The 26621-nt window shown below is 44.6% G+C and overlaps 1 protein-coding gene across 3 annotated transcripts in view; it reads left to right on the top strand.

Moving 5' to 3' along the window:
* The window catches only part of LOC116894576 (NACHT, LRR and PYD domains-containing protein 4C), a 36926-nt gene that overhangs the window by 7865 nt on the left and 2440 nt on the right, over positions 1-26621 (top strand). The window contains exons 2-9 of one of the 3 annotated variants that reach the window (XM_032896295.1): positions 1757-2099; positions 7051-8623; positions 9819-9977; positions 10389-10553; positions 13306-13473; positions 19590-19760; positions 22930-23100; positions 24674-24844. In XM_032896295.1, the coding sequence (XP_032752186.1) occupies positions 1823-2099; positions 7051-8623; positions 9819-9977; positions 10389-10553; positions 13306-13473; positions 19590-19760; positions 22930-23100; positions 24674-24844 (2855 nt within the window). In that variant the 5' untranslated portion in view covers positions 1757-1822. Of the gene's footprint in view, positions 1-1756; positions 2100-7008; positions 8624-9811; positions 9978-10388; positions 10558-13305; positions 13474-19589; positions 19761-22929; positions 23101-24673; positions 24845-26621 lie in introns of those variants that run through there. The other 2 variants (XM_032896296.1, XM_032896297.1) reach the window with 2 other exon arrangements.

The raw sequence follows: 26621 nt of genomic DNA, 5'->3' as shown, positions 1-26621 counted from the left end.
AGGGTGTCAGACTCCCTACTAAAGTTACAGGCGGCTGTGAGACCCCTATTGTGGGTCCTGCAAACCAAATGTGAATCTTCTGTAAGAGCACCAAATGCTCTTATTAGTTAGGCCATCACTCCAGCCCCATCAGTAATTCTTTAGAGTAATAAATCTCACTTGGTTGTTTTGCAAGTATTGATTGTGGCAGTGGTTCTGAAGCTGTGGGTCATGACCCTTTTGAGGGGTGAACCACTATTTCACAAGGGTGAAAACACAGATATTTACATCACTATTCATAAAGTAGCAAAATTGCAGATATGAAGAACCAACGAACTTTGTGATTGGGGGTCACCAAAGCATGAGTACTGTATTAAATGCTTTCAAGAGTTGGAAGGATGAGAACCACTGTGTTAACTGTTGTAGTGATCCTTTCGATGAGACAAGAGTTAAAAACTCCCTGCCCTTATTTATCACCCACAACGAACAGTGTACTATGTGATCAGTTAGTGATTACATTATATGTGGAGATGGGGAGGGGGAATGTTTTCGTGGGAGCCAGATATTGGCATCAAGTATCTTCCTCAATTACTCTCTACCTGATTGTTGACATGGGATCTCTCAGGAAACCTAGAGCTCACCACATTTGGCTAGACAACCTGGCCAGCAAGCTTCAGGATCTTCCTGTGTCTGCCTTCCCAGTGCTGGGATTGCAGGGCTGTGCCATTACATGCCACCACCACTGCTGCTACTGCTGCCTCCTCCTTCTCCGCTGCCGCCGCCACCGCCACCGCCGCTGTCTCCTCCTCTGCTTCCAACAATAGTTTCCCCTAATTCCATTTCTTCCAGTCCCCCTCACATACAATTCTCCTGACCCCTAGATCCATTTCTACTTCATTTTCCTTCAAAAAAAAAAAAAAAAAAGAGCAAGCCTCCCAGGGATAGCGATTGAATATTGCAAAGTAAATTATATTAAGACCAGGCACAATTCCTCATATCAAAGCTGGATGAGGCAACTCAGTAGGAAGAAAAGGCTCTCAAGTGCAGGTGAATGAGTTAGAGGCCACCCTCCACTCCTGCTTTTGCAAAAAATCAACAAGCCTCACAACCGTAACGTATATGCAGAGGATCTAGTGCAGCGGCTCTGTGATTGACCCTTCAGTCTCTATGAGCTTCTGTGAGCTCTGCTTAGTTGATTCTGTGGGATGTGTTCTCATGGTGTCCTTGACTCCTCTGGCTTCAACAGGCCTTCCTCTCCTTCTGGGAGTTCCCCTGACTTTGCCAAGTGTTCCGCTGTGGTCTCTGCAACTGCTCCTCTCAGTTGCTGGATGGTTCCTGTGATGACAATCAAGCTAGGCACTGATCTATGAATATAGCAGAAAAATCATTAGAAATCATTTCATTGACCTTTTTTGTCAGTCATATTTGGTTCTATCCTTGATCTCTGTGCTGACCAGCCTCTGGTTTCTGGCCATCAACACAGTGTCAGACATGGTCCTTTCTCATAGTATGGGCCTCAGGTTGGACCAGTCATTGGTTGGCCCCTCCCACAAGTCTGCATCATCATTACCCCAGCACATCTTGCAGACAAGACATAGAGTAGTTTGAAGGTTCTGTGGCTGCACACCCTGCTTCTTACATAAATGTTGAGGACCCAGCTTATGCCCCTACACTTACGCAGCCAACACTTTACCAGCTCTACCGTCTCCCCAGCCCAATGACCCCCTTTTTTTGTTTTGTGTTTATTAACTCAGCTGCTTGCCTGATTTTCCCACAGATCCCATCAGGTTCTTCCTCCTGTTACGCATCTCTCTGAAGACACATCTATCTTCCTTAAGGCACAATGGCATCATTCTTTTCTGATTTTGGCCTTATGTGGTACTTGGAAGAGTTAAACAAGAAAGAATTCGTGAAGTTTAAGGAATTCCTCAAACAGGAGATTTTGCAGTTGAGGCTGAAACAGATTTCTTGGACCAAAGTGAAGAAGGCATCTCGGGAAGACCTTGCCAACTTACTGTTGAAACATTATGAGGAGAAGCAAGCCTGGGACATGACCTTCAAAATCTTCCAGAAGATGAACAGGAAGGATCTCATTGAGAGGGCAGGAAGAGAGATTGCTGGTAAGTTGGTCAAAGCTGCTTTACAGTGAGTGAGGATCATGCCATAATTATGATAACTGTTCTTCGTGCCCATCCACCCTAGGGCCATTGGGTGTCATGAGATATTCTTCTCCTTGAGGAAGGAGGCAGGTTCATGTTGACACGTTAGGTCTAGTCTGTATATCAAACGTATGAGGGTGGCATGACCTAACCTAGATGGTTAAACTTCTCACAGGACATTAGTAATATTCCCCTCAAATCTAATCTGGAGCCTTAACTCTAGAGTGAATGATAGCACTGTGGATTTAGGTCAGCAGCAACAGACCACACCTGCAATAAATCACACTTAGAGGATCTAGGAAGATGATTCAGTCTGCAAGGTGCTTGCTTTGTACACTTGACAATCTGACGTTGGATCTCAGCATCCACGTAAAAGCAAGTCATGGTAGCAAGTGGCCAGTCAGTCTGGTAAGTTTTAAGCCACCTTAAAAAATTTGTCTCAAAAAATAAGATGGAGGGCCTGGAGAGATGACTCAGTGGTTAAGAACACCTACTCTTTTGGAAGATCGAGGCTCTGTTTCCAAAACCTACCTGGTACTTCACAACAACCTGTAACTCTATGCCTTCTGTCCTCTGAGGGCACTGCACACATCTGGTGCACATACAGGTAGGCAGACAAAAGCATCAATGCACATAAAGTTAAAAAAAAACAAATAAATCTTTTAAAAAGCAGAGAGCAGCTGAAACAGACAGCAGCATCAACCTGTACCCCTCCCCCACTCACCGTCCCACATACATATCACGCGTGTGAAACACCTGTGTAAATGCAGTATGAAACAAGATCTCTCAGTCTTCGTTGTGACTGTGGCTGTTTTGACTCTAACAAGCAAAAATTTATATCAAAAAAGCCATGTTTCATGAACACTATGTTCTTAAAAGTCACGCATATCTTTATCCTGGTATAAGATATTATGGGTGCTTTAAGGTTCTATTCATTTCTTTGTCTTTGAAGTTCCATGATAAGCCTGGATGTTGTTTTCTTTTAAAGCCCAACCTTCCTGATATTCACTAATTATGTTAGATCTGCAGCTATGTAATATTCTTTACTCCTCAGTCTATATTTGTATAAAGATCGTCTCTGTGCTCTTCTTTCTGTCCCACCTTCTTCTGGAATTCTAGTTGCACATATCTAAATCTTTAATTCATGATTAAAATACATAAGAACAGTTAGAAACTATATTTTGTATATGTAAGAGTGGCTGCATATATGTATGTGCCCCCTGTGTGGACAGTGCCCTTGGTGTCCGGAAGAGGACATCAGCTCTTCTGGTACTGGACCTACAGAATGTGGATGCTGTCATGTGGATGCTTAGAACTGAACCCAGGCCCTCTTGGTGCTTTTAACTACTTAACCACTTAGCTCTCTTGAATGCCATGTATTTCTTCAGACAATGACTTGTATATATCTCTTTTACATTTAAAAAAAAAAAGTCTGTGCTTTAGTCTGGCTTTTGTTTCTAACTGCCCCTAAGCCCTTCATTCCCTGTCCAGCTAATTCTTTATTATTTTATTTTATTTTTAATTATCCACTTTATATCCCACTCACTGCCCCCTCCCAGTTACCCCCTTTTGCAGTCCTTCCCCTCCCCCATTTCCCCTTTTCCTCTGAGTGGGTGGTTCCCCCCTGGGTATCCTGCCCACCCTGGCACTTCAAGTTTCTGTGAGGCGAGGTGCTTCCTCTTCCACTGAGGCCAGATAAGGCAGCCCCAGCTAGAAGAACATACCCCACAGACAGGCAACCGCTTTGGGCATAGCCCCCACTCCAGTAGTTCAGGGCCCACGTGAAGACCAAGCTGCACATCTACTACATATGTGCAGGGAGGCTTAGGTCATGCTCGTGTGTGTGTTCTTTGGTTGGTGGTTCAGACTCTGAGAGCCCCAAGGATCCAGGTTAGTTTTGGTCTTTCTGTGGAGTTCCTATCCCATTCAGGACCCACAATCCTTCCTCCTCCTCTTCTGTAGGAATCCCAAAGTTCCATCCACTCTTTGGCTGTAGGTGTCTGTATCTCTGAGTTAGCTGCTGGGTGGAGCCTCTCAGAGGACAACATCTCCTGCCTGCAAATATATCATTAATAGTGTTAGGGGTTGATGCTTGCCCATTGGATGGGTCTCGAGTTTGGCCAGTTATTGGTTGGCCATTCCCTCCATCTCTGCTCCCTCCCCCATGCCTGCATCACCTGTTGTATTCGTTTGGATTTTACTGCTGTGATCAGAAACCTTGACCAAAACAACTCTTATAAGGATGACATTTAATTGGGGCTGGCTTAGGTTCAGAGGTTCAGTCCATTATCATCAAGGCAGGAGCATGGCAGGGACCAAGCAGATGTGGGGCTGGAGTAGCTGAGAGTTCCACCTCTTATTCCAAAGGCAGCTAATAGAAGACTCACTTCCAGGAGCTAGGACAAGAGTATTAAGTCGCATAGCCACCATAACACACCTACTCCGACAAGGCTACACTTGCTAATTGTGCCACTCCCTGGGCCAAGCATATACAAACCATCACACCTAGAGACAGGATAAATTTGGGGTTGAGAGTTTTGTGGGTGGGTCGGTGTTTCTGTTGCTCCACTGAGGTTCCTGTCTGGATGTAGGAGGTGGCCTATATCCAGGTTCCATAGCCCCAATGTAGGGAGTCACAGCTAAGGTTACCCCATTGATTCTTGGGCACCTGCCTTGTCCCAGGCCATATCTCATCCTGGAGATGCCCCCCACCTCCTCAACCCTGTCAGTTGGAGATTTCCACTAATTTCCATGGCCATCTGACTCCTGTTCTTCCCCACGCCTGGTCCTGAATCCCCCCATACTCTCCCCGTCTCCCTTCCCTCCAGTTCTCTCCCTCCATCTGCCTCTCAGGACTGTTTTATTCCCCCTTCTAAGTGAAATGCAAGCTTCCTCACTGGGGCCTTCCTTCCCGTTCAGCCCCACAGAACAATGTGGAGTGTAGCATGTTACCTATATTTTATGGCCAGTATCCTTTGGGAACTGGGTTATCGCACTCAGCATAATATTTTCAAGATCCATCCATGTGCCTGAAAAATTCATGATGTCTTGGTTTTTAACAGCCGAATAGTATTCCATTGTGTAGATGTACCACATTTTTTTTTATCCATTCTTCAGTTGGGGACATCTAGTTTGTTTCTAGTCCTAGCGATTATGAATTCTTTTCCTGTTGCAGAATTAGGGGTCAGACCATTCCCAGCCAAGAACACAAGAAGGCACTGCACTTAGACATGCTTGAGCCTGAAATGGGGGAAAGGGACAACCTCTCTTCAAGTGCTAGCTTCTGAAGCAACAGTTTAACAGTATAACATTCCTGACACACAGAGAAATGCAACTCTGCTTCAGGGCCAGTGAAAATCATCACACATTAACTAGCATTGTTCTGGGCCCAGAGCTTACGAACTCCTAAAACCGTGCACCGTGCATCGTAAGTGACTAGGAGCATATCCCACTCTTTCAGAGGTCCTGGGTGTCAGTCTGCCTGGGGTGGTGCCAGGCTGTAAGGAAGAGCCAAGACACCACTCTGGGGATTGGGAAGCTGGAGCTGGTTCAAGAGTCCCCAGGCCACGGGGTTCTCAGACTCTTGGACAGCCAGGCACCACTATGAGTCTCAGAAGAGCAGAGAATGGAGTCAGGGGCCAGCAGGCTGGGGACAGCATCTAGCAGGGGGCGGGAGGGTGGAGCTTCTGTTTGTCCTAGGAGACTGATTGTCCTTAGCTTGGTGGAGGCAGGCTTGGTGGCAGTTGTGACCGGGAGCACAGAGAGGCCTCTAACAGGAGAATTAAACTGTGGTTCTTCAGTCAAGTGCCTTCTTCATGGTTCCCCACAGTGGATCGTGATGAAAATGACAGTCCGTGGTTCTAGACAGTTTATTGGTTGTTCATGGTGGAAAATAGATGTACAATGTATCATACTAACTTTTGAGGTTAAATATCTCTTGCAGGGAGAATTGTCTGGGAAGGAAGCTTATTGTCTAAGCCCTCTAAGATACCTCATAAACATGGAGAACTCTGATTTGTGACCATAGGACACATTCTTTTATGTGAGGAGCATGGCACAAGTTCCAGGCCAGGAGTCTGACAGGGAGCAAGGAGTCACCTAAGCCTCAGCTGTGTGAGCCTCACCCGCTCTACCTTACCAAACTTCCTGGCATGATTTCACTGTCCAACACCTGAGTTCAACCCTCAGCACCTAGAGGGCTGCTCATGGCCAACTGTAAATCTACCTCAGGAAAGAGGGAGTGGATTTAACACTTCAGACCTCCACAGGAATCCACTAACACAATTAACACAAACACAATTAAAAATACTTTTTAAGGATATGTTCTGAGAATTAAAATATCTAGGTCAGACTATATCTGGGTGAACGTTTAACTTAACTTTTTTTTTTCTCCATCTTTATTAACTTGGGTATTTCTTATTTAGATTTTGATTGTTACTCCCTTTCCAGGTTTCCAGGCCAACATCCCCCTAGCCCTTCCCCCTCCCCTTCTATTTGGGCTTCCCCTCCCCATCTTCCCCCCATTACCACCCTCCCCCCAACAATCCCGTTCACTAGGGGTTCAGCTTTGGCAGGACCAAGGGCTTCCCCTTCCACTGGTGCTCTTACTAGGATATTCATTGCTACCTATGAGGTTGGAGCCCAGGGTCAGTCCATGTATAGTCTTTGGGTAGTGGCTTAGTTACTTAGCATTGTTGTTCATATGGGGTCTCAAGCCCCTTCAAGCTCTTCCAGTCCTTTCTCTGATTCCTTCAACGGGGGTCCCATTCTCAGTTCAGTGATTTGCTGCTGGCATTCGCCTATGTATTTGTTGTATTCTGGCTGTGTGTCTCAGGAGAGATCTACATCTGGTTCCTGTCTTAACTTTGTTATGTTGTGTGTGTGTTTTCTCCCCTTGTGCTCACTGACTCAGGTCACTCAAAGTTATATCAAGCTCATTTGAAGAAGAAGCTGACCCATGATTATGCCAGAAAGTTTAACATCAAAGCTCAAGATCTCTTTAAGCAGAAATTTACCCAGGATGACTGTGATCGTTTTGAGAACCTTCTTGTATCAAAGGCAACTGGAAAGAAGCCACACATGGTGTTCCTGCAAGGAGTGGCGGGAATTGGCAAGTCACTGATGTTGACGAAGTTAATGCTGGCCTGGTCAGAAGGCATCGTGTTTCAGAACAAATTCTCCTACATTTTCTACTTCTGCTGTCAAGATGTGAAGCAGTTAAAGAGAGCCAGTCTGGCAGAACTGATCTCCAGAGAGTGGCCCAACGCCTCGGCTCCCACAGCAGAGATCTTCTCCCAGCCGGAGAAACTCTTGTTTATCATCGACAGCTTGGAAGTGATGGAATGCAATATGTCCGAACGGGAATCGGAGCTGTGTGATAACTGCACGGAGAAGCAGCCCGTGAGTTTACTGCTGAGCAGTTTGCTCAGGAGGAAGATGCTCCCCGAATCCTCTTTCCTCATCTCCGCTACCCCAGAGACTTTTGAGAAAATGGAGGACAGGATCGAGTGCACCAATGTGAAAATAATAACAGGATTCAATGAGAACAATATTAAGATGTATTTCCGCAGCTTGTTCCAAGATAAGAACAGAACCCTGGAGGCCTTCAGTTTGGTGAGAGAAAATGAGCAGCTGTTCAATGTATGTCAGGTCCCTGTGCTCTGCTGGATGGTGGCTACCTGTATTAAAAAGGAGATAGAGAAGGGAAGGGACCCAGTCTTCATCTGCCGACGTACCACCTCTCTGTACACCACTCACATCTTCAATTTGTTCACTGCACAGAATGCCCAGTATCCAAGTAAGAAAAGCCAAGACCAGCTTCAGAGCCTGTGTTCTCTAGCTGCCGAGGGCATGTGGACCGACACGTTTGTGTTTAGTGAGGAGGCGCTCAGGAGAAATGGGATCCTGGATTCTGACATCCCCACATTGCTGGACAGACGGATCCTTGAAAGGAGCAAGGAATCTGAAAGTTGTTACATTTTCCTCCACCCATCTCTCCAGGAGGCCTGTGCTGCCGTCTTTTATCTGCTAAAGAGCCACGTGGACCACCCTAGCCAGGATGTAAAGAGTGTAGAGGCACTCTTGTTTACGTTTCTGAAGAAAGCCAAAGTACAGTGGATCTTTTTAGGCTGTTTCGTCTTTGGCCTTTTACATGAATCGGAACAAGAAAAGCTAGAGATGTTTTTCGGCCACCAGTTGTCCCAGGAAATAAAGCATCAGCTGTATCAGTGCCTGGAAACCATAAGTGTCAATGAAGAGCTTCAAGAACAGATAGACGGCATGAAGTTGTTTTACTGTCTGTTTGAGATGGAGGATGAAGCCTTCTTAATGCAGGCAATGAACTGTATGGAGCAGATTAACTTTGTGGCTAAGGATTATTCTGATGTTATCGTTGCTGCCTACTGCTTAAAACACTGTTCTACCCTGAAGAAACTATCCTTTTCTACCCAAAATATCCTGAGTGAAGAACAAGAACACAGCTATACGTGAGTCCATTCACTATCTTTCCTTTCTGTCCCCTTTTCAGAATCTGCCCCACAGTTTTTTAAAACCCTTTGCCTAACAGCATGTACCTATAATCCCAGCACTAAAGAGGCAGAGGCTTGGCTTCCATAGGCAAGCACATATGTGCAGACACATGCACACATGTACACACATTCGCAAACATATACACACAAAAACATGTATGATGAGCTGCCAAGGTGGCTCAGCAGATTAAAAAGTGCCTGCCCTCTGATGACCTAAGTTCAGTTCCTTACACCACCAGGCAGAAAAGCTGATTCCTGCAAGTTAGGGCCTCCACACACATGATATAACACACACACACACACACACACACACACACACACACACACAAAATGAAATGTTACACGGCAAATTTGATGATCCTGTTAGAGGTGAGGAAAGTAGGCAGAGGAGTCACATACATTATTCAGGATTTGTACTGGGTCAGTAGTGGCATCTGAAGCTTGAGCCAGGACATCCTGGCTCTAAGTTTTGATTCAGGACTAATGGAACCCTGCCTCATTTTTCATTGTAAAACTACCGAGGTTAGCTGTAAGGCATGATTTCTCAAGTTCAATACTGCCAAGCTATCTGATCTTCCCCTGCTGTGGGAGTGAGGAGCGAAGGTGAAAGCCCCAGACAGGCCTGGTCACCAATGTGTGAGGATTCTCTCAGACTCCTCTGTCCTTTTCCCAGTAGACATTAACTGCACCTCGACGCTCAAGCTATAACACCAGAATCCCACAGACCTTGCCACATGTCTGGCTAAGAACTACAAACATGAAATGACCTTAGCTGTCTACCTTTAATCTGTTCGGGGAATCAGTTTGCCACATTTATGTGCTGGGAATGGCTTGACTTAGCTTTTTGTAGATGAGTAGAATCCAAAAGGGCTGGCTAGTTTTATTATTTCTTTATCTTCGTTTTGTGTGCATGAATGTTTTGCCTACATATGTGCATGTATAACATGTGCATACAGTGCCCATGGTGGCCGAAAGAATGTGTCAGATAACCCTAGTATTGAAGTTAGGATGGTTATGAACCACCATGTTGGTGCTAGAAACTAAACTTGGTCTCCTGTGAGAACAACAAATGTTCTTAACCACTGAGCCATCTCTCTAGTGCCTTGAATTAACTTTTTAACAATGGAATGTATTTCTTTGTCCTCTGTTACAGGGAAAAGCTACTCATCTGTTGGCATCACATGTGCTCTGTGCTTATAAGCAGTAAGGACATCCACGTACTCCAAGTAAAAGACACTAATCTCAATGAGACAGCCTTTTGGGTCTTGTATAATCATCTGAAGTACCCCAGCTGCACCCTTAAAGTACTCGTGTAAGTTAGAGGTCAACTTTGATGTAGTCATATCACAGAAGTTACAGACTGGCCTTCCCACCATCTCTTGGCAAACTGCATAAATGAAGGCTTATGCAGTCTGAAGTAGACTCTCACTGCTTGATACCACTGACATGTGTGGCTGACCATTCTTTATTGAGGGCTGTCCCATGAATTGTACAATGATAAAAGCATATACAGGACTCTGCTCTCTAGATGCCAGTAGCTTCCTCATGAGACAGCCAACCTTGGCTCCCAACTCTTCTCAGAGTTCCATGTGGAAGAGACAAATCATCTAGTGAGCTGGGTCACTGGGTTACAAAATTAGCTATGTAGTCATTGTGGGATATAGGATCTTGCCAAAGATGAGAGCTCAGCGGAAACTGATGGACACCTCTCTTTGTTCCACAGGGTCAATAATGTGACCTTCCTGTGTGATAACCACCTATTCTTTGAGTTGATTCAGAACCAACGTTTGCAGCACCTGAACCTCAGCCTCACGTTCCTCTCCCACAGCGATGTGAAACTGTTGTGTGATGTCTTGAACCAGGCCGAGTGCAACATAGAAAAGCTGATGTAAGTCTGTGTGGTCTCCTAGCTCACTGACTCCACTCAAAGGAGGCATCTTAATTTTGATCCGCTTGCTGTGACAAAAATGCCCTGACCTAAGCAATGATAGAGGGGAAAAAATTTTACCGGATTCAAACTTTCTTCTTACGAGCCATTGCTGTGGGAAGCCAGAGTAGCAAAGGACTGGAAGCATAGTCCCATCTCATGCACAATCGAGAGTGGACTAATGCACGCAGGCTAGTGCTCTGCTAACTTCCTCCACTCCTATACAGGTCAGGATCCTGCTTCCTGAGCAATGGTGCCACCCACACTGGACAGGTCTTACCACCTCAGTTAACTTCATCAAGAAACTGAAATCACTCTTAAACATGGACACAGGTTATCCCTATCTAGAGAATTCATCACTGAGACTCCCTTTCTAGGTGATTCTAGATTGCGTCAAGGTAACATTAAAACCATCACAGGACTACAGCTTTTAATTTGTACACTTGTATCCTGTTTTCTATTACCCATATGATATGCAGACTTCCTCACTTTAAGGACTGATCACAGCTGGTCAATGAGATGGATCAGTTGGTCAAGTAAGGCACTTGCTACCAACCCTACAACTTGTGCTCTGTCCCAGGACCCACATGGAAAAAGGAAAGAACCAACTCCCACAAGTTGTCCTCTTTCGTTCCACGTTCTCTGCAAGCCCCTTTTGCATGCTGTAGCATATGTGCTCAGGCATGCACACACATGCAAATCAGTAAATGGTTGCAATTTGTAATTATTTAAAACACTGCACTGTTAGGAGCTGTTGTTGCTCTTCCAGAGGACCAAAGTTCAATCTTTGGCACCCATATGTTGGTTCGCAACCATCCATAACTCTAGTTCCACAGGATCTTTAATTCCTTCTGACATCTGCAGGCACCAGGTATGCATGTGGTACACAGACACACGCAGGCAAAACACTCATACATGAAATTAAAAAATGAGTAAGTCTAACTTTTTAAAAAATCGAACTGATTATGGAATGTGAAAGTTAATTTCTAGATAGGTGTATCCACTTTGGAAATCACAGCTTCTGTTCGGATTTCACAGTTTCTGACATAACTTAGAGCTCATAACTCCTGCTACTAAGCCTATGTTCTATGGTTACATGACTCCATTTGCTTCCTGAACCATCTGTGGCCAGTGTCCATATCTGAAAAGTTGAAATTCTGACTGACAGTAAGCTATGTGAAAATCCTGTAGCTATTGATCATACCTAGATGGATCTCAGACACCGTTGGTAGCATGAATTTGATTCAGTTGGATACCATGTGCTTCACATACGAAGTTCAAAGATGGACAGGACTGTGGTATTAGAGGCAAGGAGAATGGTTCCTGGTTTGTAGCTAGTGACAGAAAAGGGGGCTGGGAATGAATATAGATGCACTTTTGTCTGATTTTTCTGCCATTGATACTGGTATTCTGTATGGTTTATGATAGTCATGTTTTCGGTTTTGAATTATTGAGTTTATTGAGTGATATAGCAAGGAAAACTAAAAAAGATTAAGTAGCCAAAAGAAGCCACAGATAGCTAGCAAATTATCATCAGATCTGACACAGCATCCCAGCATAGGAGACTAGGATAGCCCGATGAGAGAAATGTAAAGATGACATCATATAGGAGACTGCATACATCCAGCAGAAATTGGCTGGGGACACCTCACTGAAGAAGTTAGAGGGAAATCCTCATCTCCCGTCCTGGGGGTAGGAGCAAGGAGCAGGGCGTCTGTTTTGTGCCACCAAGTAAAAGAACAAATTACAGCAGATAGATAGTGTCTGCAGATAACATGAACAAGAAATGACTGGGAAGGCCTTGGCACAGTCCTGCTGGAGTTCTCCACTGAGAGTTCCAAGCAGAGTAGAACCCTCTTTCCACCTGTGAGTTCCTTCCTTCGCTTGACCTCATAATAACAGCTGTGGGTCATTGTAGAGATAAAAAAATAGTTACTTTGGTTGGCACTGGCTTACCTTCTATTCTCGGGAACACAGTGCTTTTACTCTTGGGCTGTGTGATTGCTCTCCCCTCTCCCTATTGCAGACCTACAGGGGCCAGCCCTTCCCTAGATAAGGAGCCTTACAAGACATTTGCAATAAGCATGCCGGTGTCTGAGACAGGAAAGCCCTTCTTATTCTCAGAATTCAGCTTCAGCAAACTTAAATAGCACATCACAATCTCCCAATACAACATACATTACATCTGGTAACTCAGGGGCATTACACACACACACACACACACACACACACACACACAGAGAGAGAGAGAGAGAGAGAGAGAGAGAGAGAGAGAGAGAGAAGAAGAAGAAGAAGAAGAAGAAGAAGAAGAAAGAAGAAGAAGAAGAAGAAGAAGAAGAAGAAGAAGAAGAAGAAGAAGCAGAAGCAGCAGCAACAATAAATGAATAAATAAATGGAATTTTTTAAAAAACTGGCTTGAAAGATGGCTCAGAGGTTCATACAGAGGACCCAGGTTTAAGTCCCCAGGTTTAAGTCCTATCCCAGAACTCAAACCGAATGGCTTATAACCACCTGTAACTCTAGTTCTAGGGGATATGACATTCCCTTCTGGCCTCTATAGGTACTAGGTACACATGGGATGTACACATATAATACATGTAGGCAAACACTCACGCTCATTAAAAATAAATTTTTAAAATAAAGAACAATGTCAAATTCTGAGAAGCCCCGAACCTTCACAGGGTTAGACTATGATGTTATCCTTTTCCTGCAGGATAGCAGCCTGTAACCTTTCACCTGATGACTGCAAGGTCTTTGCCTCTGTCCTGATCAGCAGCAAGATGTTGAAGCATCTTAATTTGTCATCCAACAACTTGGACAAAGGGATCTCCTCACTGTGCAAGGCTTTGTGCCACCCAGACTGCATTCTGAAGCACCTGGTGTAAGTGGCCTTGGGGGGCCTGGGGGAATACGCTGGGGAGAAAGGTGGAAATGGTTTGAACATGGTGTCTGTTTACTAAAATCTGCCAGTTTTGTGTCTGGGAAATGGCTCGGTGGTAGGAATGTTTTCTATGCCAAGAGCAGCAGCACTTGATGTCTGTAATCCCAGAGCTGAGTACTGAAGATAGGTGGGTCCTAGAGTACAAGGATCAGCCATATTGGTGGTTCCCAGTCTCCAAGCAGAGAGCAACTGGGGAAGGCATCAGCCTCTGCCTCCAAACACAGGAGCACTCATGCAGCATTCACGTTGTTAGATTTCCAAGGCAACTTAGAGACACAGGAGGTAGAGAACAAAAGACTAGAGCCTAATCTCCACAGAGTGGACTATTTATTCCAAAACAGGAGAAAGCAGACTTTCCTATGGGAAAGGGGTGTCTGTGTAGAGGAAAGCTGGCTGTTTCTCTTGATAGGGGTGATGTGAGGGTATTGTTCGCATCCGTAAGGGGCTAGGGCAGTGACCCAGTTTCTCACCCCTTGGGCTTAGAGCAGGCAAAGGGTGCTTTGGCCGGTCTGTGTTCTTTCTTTCCTTCAATTTTCATAGATTCTGTTGACCTGCTGACTGGAGGAAGGCCATCTATAGGAATCCTGTCCAGAGAGCATGGCATTCTCTCAGACACCATAAAGACAAATTAATTAGTTTCAATATCTTCCCATTGATGCAGCCCCATAGCAGAAGTCTCAGAGCATAAACTTAAGAAACATAAACAAGCACAGGGAAAGATGGCTCAGTGGTTAGGAACACACACTTTACTCCTCCAGAGGACCCATTTGTTTCCTGTGTACTCTTTGGATGGTGGTTTAGTCCCTGGGAAATCTAGGGTATCTTGTTGGTTGATATTGTACTTCCTATGGGGTTGCCAACCCCTTCAGCTCCTTCCATCCTTTCTCTGACTCCTCCATTGGGGACCCCATTCTCAGTTCAATGGTTGGCTGCAAGTATCCACCTCTGTATTTGTCAAGCTCTGGCAGAGCCTCTCAGGAGACAGTTATATCAGGCTCCTGTCAGTATGCACTTCTTGGCACTGGAAATATTGTCTGGGTTTGGTATCTGTATATGGGATGGATCCCCCAGGTGTGGCAGTCTCTGGATGGCCTTTCCTTCAGTCTCTGCTCCACATTTTGTCTCCAAATTTCCTCCTTTGAGTATTTCCCCCCCTCTAAGAAGTCTGAAGCATCCACACTTTGGTCTTCCTACTTCTTGATTTTCATGTGGTTTGTGAATTCTACCTCGGGTAGTCCAAGCCTTTGGGCTAATATCCACTTATCAGTGAGTAGATACCAAGAGGGAAGTGTGCCAAGGAGAGGTAGTGGGCTCAAGACGGCCGGCAGCCAGTTGTTTGTGTACTAACGCCACAGCCGCGGCCAATTTTTCTGAGATTAATGGCCACTGAGCAACCCACACAGCATCATTGGATTTCCAAGTGATTTTATCTGTGTGGGGTACAGGAATGTCAATGGCCATTAGGGTAAATTTGGAGCACCCAAACCGAAACGATCTAGCTTTTCGTTCACCTGAATACGTTCTCTTATGCCTTGTAAATGTTTTCCAAGTCCCTGTCTGGGGCAGAAGCCCTGTTATATTGTTTGATGGACTACAGTTTCATTTGGGCTACACATAAGGAGATGTAATTAGGCAAGAACATCCCTACCCCAAAGGTTAATGGGTAAACCAGGCACGACATAAGGTTGTACAGTGCCAGTACTACCTTCCTCGTCTGTCCAGGTAAGGACCCTGGAACTCTATTGGGTTTGGTGGTCTGCTCAGTGCCTTTTTTTTTCTTTTTTCTTTTTTTTCGGAGCTCGGGATCGAACTCAGGGCCTTGCGCTTGCTAGGCAAGTGCTCTACCACTGAGCTAAATCCCCAACCCCCTGCCCAGTGCCTTTAAGGTGAGTCACAGAAGTAGTAAGGGGCCAGAAGGAGGGCCAAGATTTCTCTGAAATTACTGTGTCATCTGCTCCACTATCTATGAGTCCTTCAAAACTCCTTCCATCTAATTTTAGTTTAAGGAGGGGTCAGTCTTGAGTAATCTGTTGGACCTAATAAGCATCCGAGGAGCCCAAATTGCCAGTGCCCCTGGTTTTTTGTTGAACATCTGGGTTGGGGTAAATAAGGGGGATCAAAAGCAATTGAGAGATTCTCTGTCCTGAACTGTGGTTAGGGGGCCAAGAGTAGAGGAGACCAAAATCTTTATTTCTCCTGTATAATCAGTGTCAGGTATTCTGGGGGAAATGTTCAGGCCCTGGAGGGTTAGGCTGGCACGACCAAGAAGGAGACAGTAAGTGTCAGAGGGCAGCGGACCAAAAACTCCTGTAGGTAGGATTTGAATTCCCATTTCGGGTGTTAATATTGTGCTGGTGGTGGAACAGAGGTCCAATCCTGTGCTACCTGTGGTCACCGGATAGAGGGAGACAACTCCTGCGTTATTTGAGTCTGAGGGTTAGGTGTTTGAGGGACAAACCTGATGGCCCCAAGAGTTCAGGGCCGGGGCTGGCCCCTCTGGAAGGTTCCCTGCCTTGGAGGCCGGTTGTTACCCTGGGCATCAGTTTTTGAATGGCACTCAGAAACCCAATGCCTGCCTTTTTTTTTTTTTTTCCTTTGAAGGACAAGGAGGAGGGAGGCATGCGTTCAGCTTTAGGGGCCCTGCACTCGCTGAAGAAATGGCCTGGTTGTTTGCAATTGAAGCAAGTTTTTGGGCGACTATCCTGGGTAAAGTCTTGAAGGGTGGCTCCGATGGCTAAGCCAATATTATGAGCCGAACGGATGCCTGCACAGGGTTTGATATAGCCTGAAATGTCCTTGCCACGATGGTGGGGTTGAATGGCGGCTTGACAGGCAGAGTTTGTGTTTTTTGAAAGCAAGATGTCTAATAAATTCACTCTGGATCTCCTATTGGCCCACGAGCCTTTCAGCCATATCTGTGAGACAGCTGATGAAACTGCTATAGGGTTCGTCGGGACACTGTCATATTTTTGGCAGTGAGATGGTCGCTGATCCCTTAGGGGGAAGCTGTTTCCAGGCTTTAAGACCAGCGTTTTGTATCTGAGCTAAGAGGCCAGGAGGGAATTTAACCTGCCTTTCATTGGTGTCATAGGGGCTGTGACCTAAGTTTATCTTTGGTCCAAAGTTTGGAAGTTTTGCTTTCGGAATTTTGGATTGCTGTTTCTCTACAATTTTCAACAAATTCAGTTTCCCAGAGAACATAATCACCCCCTGACAAGGCAGCCCGTGCCACAAGATACCAACCATTAGGTATAAGCCATTGGTCACTTAAGGTCTCAATTATAGATAAAGTAAACGGGGCCACTGGGTCATAGAGTGTTGCCGCAGTCCTTAATTCTTTTGTGTTTAAACCCAAGGTGGCAATATTGTTGATGTCTGACGTCTTTCTTTTCCTGTCTGGATCTCCTGAACCCTCATTTTCGTTATCTGAAGCTTCATCAGCCAAGGGAGGGTTCTCTTCCTGATCGGAAGCATTGCTCCCTCTGGCCATTCCTTTGGGAGGGGAGGCTATTTTGATCTGCATGACTGGGAATTCTTGAAGGGTTTTAGAGGATTTTTTTTCTTTGTTTCAGTTTTAGCATTTTCCTTTGTCTCAATTTTAAGAGGGCCAGGTTCAGGGATTTTAAGAGGGGTGGGCTTGGGGAGTGACCGGGTTAGCTCAAGATCCAAAGCCTGCAGTTCCTTCAAGAAAGCAGGATGCCCTCTTTTCTTTAGAAGTAAATCTTTAAGGGAGACTACCTCCTAGCAAAGTTTTGTTTTAGCATATTCAGTGGCGAGGACAACATCTGACTCAAAATCAAAAATGGGAGCGCAAAATGGGGAGCAATGGCATGGGGGGGATAGCCTGGAGTGGGCAGCGTGTTAGGGTGGGGCAGCCTTTTCTTCCAGGACTAATAAATCCTCTGGGGGAGGGCCTTGTCATGCTCACTGTGGACTGGGGCTTTCAACTCAGTCAGGGAGGGGTAAATTTTGAGAGTAGGGACCGCCAAGGGCAGATTGAAGGGAAGTTGAGGGGGTGTCTGGGTCTGGCATGACAATAGAAACAGAATCACAAGCTGAAGGGGGTTGAGAATGGTGCTGTAGGACCTTTTCTCCCTCATTAAGTACCTCTTGAATATCTGGACATGTCTTGTAAACTCTAAGTATTTCATTGATCAAGTTCTACTAAGAGAAGGCTTGAACAGGGACCTTTGCTGGGTCAAATTTCTATAAAAATCTTAGACATTCTCCCACTCTGGCCCACCTCTTTTCATCAATAATTCACTCTTGGGTAAACCAAGGACAAACATCATCAATGAATATAAAGAACTTAGCAAGATCCTTTTTCCTAACCCGAGTTCCTCGCGCCTTGAGGGACTCCTTAAGGCTCTTTAAGAATAAGTCATGTTCGTTCAATGCCTGTCCCATGATTGCATTGCTCAATCTTACCTTACTCAGACCAGACTCACAGTGGGCAGCTGCAGCGATCACAGTGCGGATCTTCTTCTCTCTCTCTACTCAGGGAAGCAGCGATCCTATGATAGGGGGATGTCCATGGGCGAGCAACATTCAGTCAGATCCCCATATCCAGGCCCCATGTCTGGGCGCCAACTGCCTGACCTGTGGGGGTTCAGCGGAGACCTGGGAGGGGACAAATGAATGGGGGCAAGAGACACAAAGGAGAACAAGTCGATTGCCTGATCAATCTCTCAAACTTTATTTCAAAACAGCAGCTTAAAAAGATGAGCAGGCAGGAAGGCCACGGAGGGCCCAGGACCCATCCATCACTGCCACCACCCTCCCTGTAGCCCTAAACCGTAAATTGCAGGTATAAACTGATGAGAACAGATTTCTGGAGACAGAGGCTGTGAACATCATAAGAACTGACAACTGGCCGGGTGTCCCAGAGCTAAAGGCTGTAACTCGTTTAATTTTCCTGGAGACAGGCCGTAAGTGAGCAGAGCATTCCGGAGAAAAATTCCTGAGACAGAGCGTGCTTGGCTCCTGGCAGATTCCTATATCCCGAGGGCTGTGGGCAGGCCCCACTGAACAGAAGTGGTCGTCTTACCAGTGCTCTCAGGTGTGTCAGTGAAAGACCTCCCCGAGGAGAAACACTCACTCAGTCACTAGGGATATCGGCAACCCCCAATCACCAGCCGGAGGCATTCTTGATGCAATCAGCAAGAGGCTTTGCTTTTTATTCAGTACGCCTAGGCTCAACTCCTAATTCACACAGGAGCAGAGGAGAGGAGCCCCAAGCTGCATTGCACTCACATTTTTAAACATAAAAACCACAGATGGGGAGGGGAGTGAGGGAATGCACCTGGTTGGCTCGTTTAAACTTAAGCAAATATCAGCTTACCACAGCCGGGGTTCAGGGGATGGTCCCTGCCCCTCTGACACCTCCAGGCCCTATCTCTAAATTTCTAAGAATCGTTTATCAAGTACCAGATGTCCTTGGCCAATGACCCTCTTCCTGGAAAGTTTCAGAGGTTTCTGTTCCCAAACTTTGTAAAACTTTAGGGTCTTTTTCTTTTATTCTTTCATCAGCACTTCTGGGAGACCAGCTCTCTCCCTATGGGATCTGGGCACAGAGAGCTGTGCACAGGGTCAGCTCCAGGTGCAGAAGGAAACCAGAAGCACCCTTGACTTTAGATGTGATGTGGCCAGTTGTTTGAATTTTCTGCCCCCTTAACTTCACAAAATAAGAGAGTACAATCTAGAATAGTGAGCTAAATTAGAGCCTCTCTCTCAAAAATTTATTTTTGTGAGGATATTTTTATCACAACAAAAATGAAACTAAACCACATGTGATTATTTTTTGAAATACATTTTCATACTGTTTATTATACAAGACAACATTGATATGGTTGCCTATATTACAACAATCATGTAACTGTAAGTATGATTGAGGCATTGCTAATATAAAGGATTCAGGTTAGATTCAGGTACAGTCTTCAAAACATTAGCATTGCTAATGAATTTACTCAGTTTCAATGCTAGATCTGATGTGAAATCAGAAGGAATAGTTGTGGAAATGTTATATTTTCTTACATGCCTTCCTTTCCTTCCTACAGGTTAGCCAACTGTTCCCTCAGTGAGCAATGTTGGGACTTTCTCTCAGAAGTTCTTAGGCGGAACAAAACCCTGAGCCACCTAGACATCAGCTCCAATGACCTGAAGGATGAAGGACTGAAAGTCCTCTGTGGAGCTCTGACTCTCCCAGACAGTGGCCTGATATCACTAAGGTAGGTTTCTTTGAGCTTGGCCTTGGAGGCCGTGTTTAGGAATCTTTCATGTGTATGCCCGAGAGTATGTAGGTATAGTCACTCACCTCAGGCTCCTGAAGTCCCTTTCCTGAGGACAGATACCTGCCTTGGCCTCTGTGAAACGGTTTTGGTCTGTGGTGGGAAGGTGCTCAGAATATGTACACAAGGGACTGAGAGAAAAAGAGAAATTATGACTTGAGTCCAAGGGATGGTTAAAATGAATGGAATGGATGCCAGAAGTTGAACGGATATCATCAGAAGGAAAACCGGAGCCCAGATCCTGGATAGAAGGTTGTATTCGTGAATTTCTCATCACCGTGATTGTGATGAAATATCTGACAGAAGTAACTCAAAGGAATCAGAATCCATTGTAGTCATGATGAGGAATGCTCTAATCTCTCCTATTGGAGAAAAAAGCATGATGGAGTGGCCTCATGGTGGCATCATTGTGTATAAAAATTATTCTCAGCTTTGTGGGTCAGGAAGCAGAGTGTGGAACCAAACTTGGGGTCTAGGATACAACCCACATCCAGTGGCCCACATCTACCTGTTAGATGCCAGTGTTCCAGGGGGCCCACGACTTCCCAAAACAGTGCCCCCATGGGAACTAAGTGTTTAAACATACGAGGCTGTAGGAGACATTTCAAATCCAAAGAAAGACTAAGATGAGGAAGAGGGAACCCAGAAATATGTGTGTGAAGTATTTAGTATGCATGAAAATTCTACCTTGGGAAGAATAAACAGAGACAACAGAACTCTTGATTTCAGGCTATAAAATTGAGAGGTGTTTGAGTGATTTAATGTGGTTGTTGTTTTGATCCTGCCATTAATCTATCAGTCGATTAGGACTCCATGACCAAGTGGCTTTTGGTGAGAAATCCAGATGTGTGGGACTTAGGAATATACTGTTACCTAATTTGTTGTGAAACCTCAGAGTCACAATTTTGTCCTCTCTAAAAAGGGTATAATGAACAAAAAGAAAACACATGTATAGTGTGCTTTTCCCTCTTATGGTGGTTTTCTAAAGCCCACTAAGATGTTATATAGGATATATATTTCAAGACATTAAAAGTATCTGTGATTTCCCCAGCACTATAAAGAATGGAGAAAAGGTATTTTAAACGTATAAACCACTTGAGGTCTCTAAAAATACTGAATTTGCATTTAAAAATTGGTTGGAAGAGCAAAACTCGGTTTTCTTTACTGGGATGACACTGAGTATATCACCCACACTCTAGAGCAGGCCCCAGACTCAGGAGTAGTTGGTCAACACAAAGTAGACTCCATGTCTTAATGGGATTTTTTTGGAGGGGGTTTGGTTTGGTTTGGTTTGGTTTGTTTTTGTCAACCTGAATGAGAATGAGACCCTACCTCAAAAAAAAAAAAAAAAAAAAAAAAAAGCATATGGTAATTTCAGAAACCTTGCTGAGGTCCAACCTTAACTCTGAGGAGGGTCCTAAGGAAGGCAGGAATGCGAACATTGCTGATTCAGTAGTGGCTTGGAGTCAGTACATGCAAGCTGCCCATCCATTCAGGTCCTCTCCATCCTCTAACATTCCCACCATTCTTTCTTCTTCTCCTTTCTGACCAGAGAGCCGGAACCCGGTATTTTATTTTCTAAAGCTACATCATCAAAGCTTAATAATCTTCAAAAAATCCTTAAATTTACATAAATTCTATGAATCCCAGATCAACAGTCCCACCCTTGTTTCCTTAGAGCAGAAACTAATCAGAAAGCAAAAGCAGGGTTGGGGATTTGGCTCAGCGGTAGAGCGCTTGCCTAGCAACCGCAAGGCCCTGGGTTCGGTCCCCAGCTCCGGAAAAAGAAAAAAAAAAAAAAAGTAAAAAAAAGCAAAAGCAGAGCCTGCTCTTCATGGAAGCTGGGCCCAGCTCCTGCAGCTTCCTAGTACAGCAAACAGCAGTCTTTAGCGACTATTTCCATGTAAGAGCACAAAGATGACAGACTACTAAAATTAAAATGATTCCTTACAAAGTTTTAAATTTATGTAAGTAAATTGGTTAGCTCTCTTTCCTATCAAGATGTAGAACTCTTGGCTCTTCCAGAGTACCCCGTCTGTCTGGACGGTGCCATGCTTCCTGCCATGATGATAATGGACTGAACCTCTGAAACTGTAAGCCACCCCCAATTAAAGTGTCTGCCTTTATAAGAGTTGCCTAGGCCTTGTCTCTTCACAGCAATGAAACACTAAGACTCTTCTGTAACTCCAGTTTTTGGAAACCTCTTCTGGCCTTTGTCGGTACCTACTTTCATGTGGTAGGCACGGACACAAGAACACATTTTTTTTTTAAGCAGCGTCAGATTCATACCAGAATTTGAGAAACCAGAAACAGAATGGGCTCCTCAAAAACAAACCCATCCACTGGTGTTCATATAATGCAAATGGATCCAAGATAGTTCAGGAAAGGAGCTGGTTTCAACAAGCATTCCCAGTCAGCCACCATCCGTGTGGATAGCTAAGTCTGTGACACTATGTCATCTTTGATGTAAAATATAAACCTTGAAAGCTGTACAGTAGCCGCCCCAACCCCTGCATTTTCCATGGTTTGGGTTACCCATAGTGTCCCACTCCATTTTCATATGACTTACATATAGTCAGTCATGCTCAAAGGTAGTATTTAACATAACATTGTTTTAATCTTTAAAAAGATTTGTTTTACTTCACCTAATGTGTTTGTGCTTCTGAGCGATGTGTGTGTGTGTGTGTGTGTGTGTGTGTGTGTGTGTGTGTGTGTGTGTGTGTGTGTGTGTGTGTGCAAGTGCCCGAAGAGGCTGCAAGAGGGAATTGGATCCCCGGGAACTGCAGTTACGAGTTCTTGTGATCAGCCTGATTGGGTTTTGGCGAACAAACCTGGGTCTTCTGCAAGAGAAGTGAGCTCTTAACCTCTAAGCCACCTCTCCAGCCCCTGTTCTAACTTTCATTACAATGTATTGCAGTTCGTCTTCTAGGACATTGTTAATAGCCTAGTGTGCCTGACTTACTCCACTGTCATTGTCGATGGACCACTGAGAACATGATATTTTCTGAATCACTGAGTGCTCTCTACTGTTCCAGACATACTGGGCCTTGTGAAATGCTTTCTCTTCACATCACTGAGTAACCACTGTCTTGTGATTTTTCTCTTACAGTGTGAGACATTGTCTCATCACCACTAGTGGTTGCCAGGACCTGGCTGAAGTCTTGAGGCACAACCAGAACCTGAGGAGCCTACAGGTTTCAAACAATAAGATCGAAGACGCTGGTGTGAAGCTGCTGTGTGATGCTATAAAGCAACCCAACTGCCACTTAGAGAATATTGGGTGGGCGACACCATGGTCATAGCTGTGTCTTTGAGGGTGGCAAAAAAATGGGTGATTAATGTGCATAAAAGTAAATTGAAACTCCATGGGGGTGGGGGTCTGCAGAGATGGCCCTGCAGTTAAAATCACTAGCTGCTCTTCCAGAGGACCCAAGTTCAATTCCCAGCACTCACATGACAGCTCACAACTGTCTGTGACTCCAGTTCCAGGGAACCTGACACCCTCATACAGACATTCATACAGGCAAAATACTAGTGCACATAAAATAAAAACAAATAAAATTTTAAAAACTCCATAGGACAACACAGCAGTCAGCAGTAGTTATATTAATAAGCCTGAAAGCTGTGAGCCTTTACTGCTGGCTGATGGCTAGTCTAGCCAGGTATGGTTTATCTCGACTGGACATACTTATAAAACTTGATCCTCTAGGGGACTTTAATATGGGGCAGCCAAACTGTTGGGAATGGAGGCAGGAAAAGGAGATAGCGTGTGGATAGATGGATGGATGGATGGATGGATGGATGGATGGATGGATGGATGGATGGATGGATGGATGGATGGATGGGTGTGTGGGTGGATGGGTGGATGGATCATTGGACACATGGGTAGATGCAAAGGTGGATGAAATGAAGGCATGGATGAGTGGATGATTGATGGCTGCATGCGAGGGATAGATGTTTACTACATGGATGGATTGGTAGTTGGTTGGGTGAGTCCATGGATGTTTGGGTGGATCGATGCATTGGTGGGTGGATGGATGGGTGAGTGATTGATTGATGGTTGTAAGTATAGATGTATGCTTGTCTTCATACATAGTATATGCATAGTATTGATAACTCTTACATGGATATGAGCATACATACCTGAAAACCACATAGATGGTTGGGTGGATGCAGGATGTATGCCCACCAGAGATGACAAGAGTGACTAGACCACATCTCATTGACTTATATTTGAGTGGACTGATATGGCAACTACCTTGGCTGCCATGACATACAGTAGGGATTTACAGGAGTATGGGTCCAGGCTTTTTTCATTGACTTGAAAGTGGTTGTCTTCTCCATGTGTCTTCATAGATGTACAAGATTAGATCCCACCCTATTGTCCTCATTTTAATTTAGTTCCCTCTGTAAAGACTGTCTGAAAATCCATACTCATGGGATACTGGAGATCAGGACTTTAGCAGAGGAATTTCGACAGCATGTCGTTTAGTCTATAGCAAAATGAATCTCGAGGGTTCAAATCAGAAAGTGTCAAGGTGCTTGAGGTGTAGCTCAGAACTCAGCAACCCCTGTCCCCTGTTTCATTTCACTGTTTTACCCAGTGTGAGGTCCAATTTCATCACAGCTTCAAGGGCTGGGACAGCAGGCCATTGGTGGAACTATTAGTTCACCGCAGACATGGATACTGAGAATGGTCAATCATGGTCACATCTGCCAATGAAGGGAAATGTTTGTGAACACTGGACTTTTAGAGACTGTCCTCAGAGGGAATGCGGTGACCATACGCTAAATGATAAGTCACCACCCACGTGCCTTCTCACCTGACGCAGGACTATTCTTTTTTGTTGCAGGTTGGAGGCCTGCGAGCTAACTGGTGCCTGTTGTAAGGATCTTGCTTCTGCCTTTGTCCACTGTAAAACCCTGTGGGGTATCAACCTGCTAGAGAACGCCTTGGACCACAGTGGGTTGGTCGTGCTGTTTGAGGCTCTGAAACAGCAAAAGTGTACCCTGCATGTCCTTGGGTGAGCTGGCCTCTATTCTCCTTGGTGGGAAGAGTCCTTACAGATAAGAAGGAATAAACTGAGATCTTAAATGTGCTGCTAATCATATGATAATTTAAGATAGAAATAAGAGCTGGGGACATGGCTCAGGCTGTAGAGTCCTTGCCACACAAGCATAAGAAACCAGAGTTTGATCCTCAGAAACTACATGGAGAAAGTCAGACATAGGGTTTGTATCTATAATCTCAGTAATGGAGAGGTAAAGACAAGGAAAATCCTTAATACGAGGTTGGTCTCTGTCCTCTGTCTACTTACACACACACACACACACACACACACACACACATACACACACACACACACACACACACAGATAACTCAATAATAAGATGGTCACACCAGAATAACTCTGACAGTGATATAACAGTAAGCACATCTTGTCATGAAACCCCACCTCTCACTGAGGGACTATGGGCAGGTAATTTTGGTGTTTGGGGAAGGAGCACCATAAAATATTTTTAAAATTTAAATAAAAAATAAATTCAAGTAATGTTCTCTCTCTTGAGGATCCTGTTACAGGGGTATGAGACTAAGTAGAAAGCCCTTCCTTGCCCTCTGACTGGTCAGTGCCCAAGTACTGGTGATACTTGGTACTATTATAAGGACAATATATAAATATGCTTGTAAGTACAACTCTATTTATGCAGACAGTCCTGAATTAAGACTGTTTGGATCTACAATAATGAAAGCATTCCCAGTCATTCACATTTTTTTTCTCCAACACAATAGTCATTAATGACAGAACACTTTTAGCATTTCAACATTTTAATATAACATGGTCTTTATGCTAGGGGATTTGATTTTTGCCCACCTAGAGACTAGTGTGAATACACTTGAGAACATTAAAGATAGGCTAAGTGAGCTAGGGGGGGTCTGCTTGTAGATAAAGGTTTATATTGTGCATTTGTCATATAAACGTGATTCAGAGTAGTTTATATAAGCATAAGATATTTTACAGGTGCAATATACTATAAATGTCATTTTTATAATCTTCCGTATTTATCTCTGTTACTCATTTTTCCCAGCTATGGTCTTCAAACCCATATGAGATCAAGGTAATTTTTGGAAAAGTATGTGAGTTCAGGCACACATGTGTGTATGGATTGCATGCACAAGTGTGGAGACCAGAGCACAGACTCTCATGGCCATCCATCATCAGCTGCCATCTACCTCTGTTATTTTTTGAGATGGGCTCTCTTACTGGATCCTGGGACTAACCAATTCTGTAAGACTGGTTAGCCATCAAGTGCTAGGGACCTGTCAGTCTTTACTTCATTGGTTCTTGGAGTACACTGTTTCCAGCTTTTTGTGTGGCTGTTGGGAATTAGCCTCAGGTCCTCGTGTAGCAAACACTTCACTGGGAGGACTATCTCCTCAAACCCTCAAAATTAGGGTCATTTTAGAGTTACTAAGCCACGCATTTCTAGAAAAACCAAACCTTATGGAGGTGTCCAACCTTTTGACATTGCCCTGTGGCACATACAGAGTTCATACTCAAAAACTCTGGACAGTTTGTTTATCAAAAAAAAAGAAAAGAAAAGAAAAGAAAAACAACAACAAAAAAGCCTCATTATTTTGAGTAAACTGATACTTTTGTGCTGGACCTTTCCATAGCTACCCTTTTCTGCGTGTGGCTCCTGGGCCAAGGGTGAATATACCTACGAGGAGTTGGGTTTAAATGTTTATAACTCTGGCTGTCTCTCCTGGAAGGAAGACAGGGGCTCAGTTCCTTAAGATT

This window comes from Rattus rattus, chromosome 2 (genome assembly GCF_011064425.1).
Source record: "Rattus rattus isolate New Zealand chromosome 2, Rrattus_CSIRO_v1, whole genome shotgun sequence".
Classification (NCBI taxonomy): Eukaryota; Metazoa; Chordata; class Mammalia; order Rodentia; family Muridae; genus Rattus; species Rattus rattus.
This window is presented reverse-complemented; position numbering and strand designations above follow the sequence as displayed.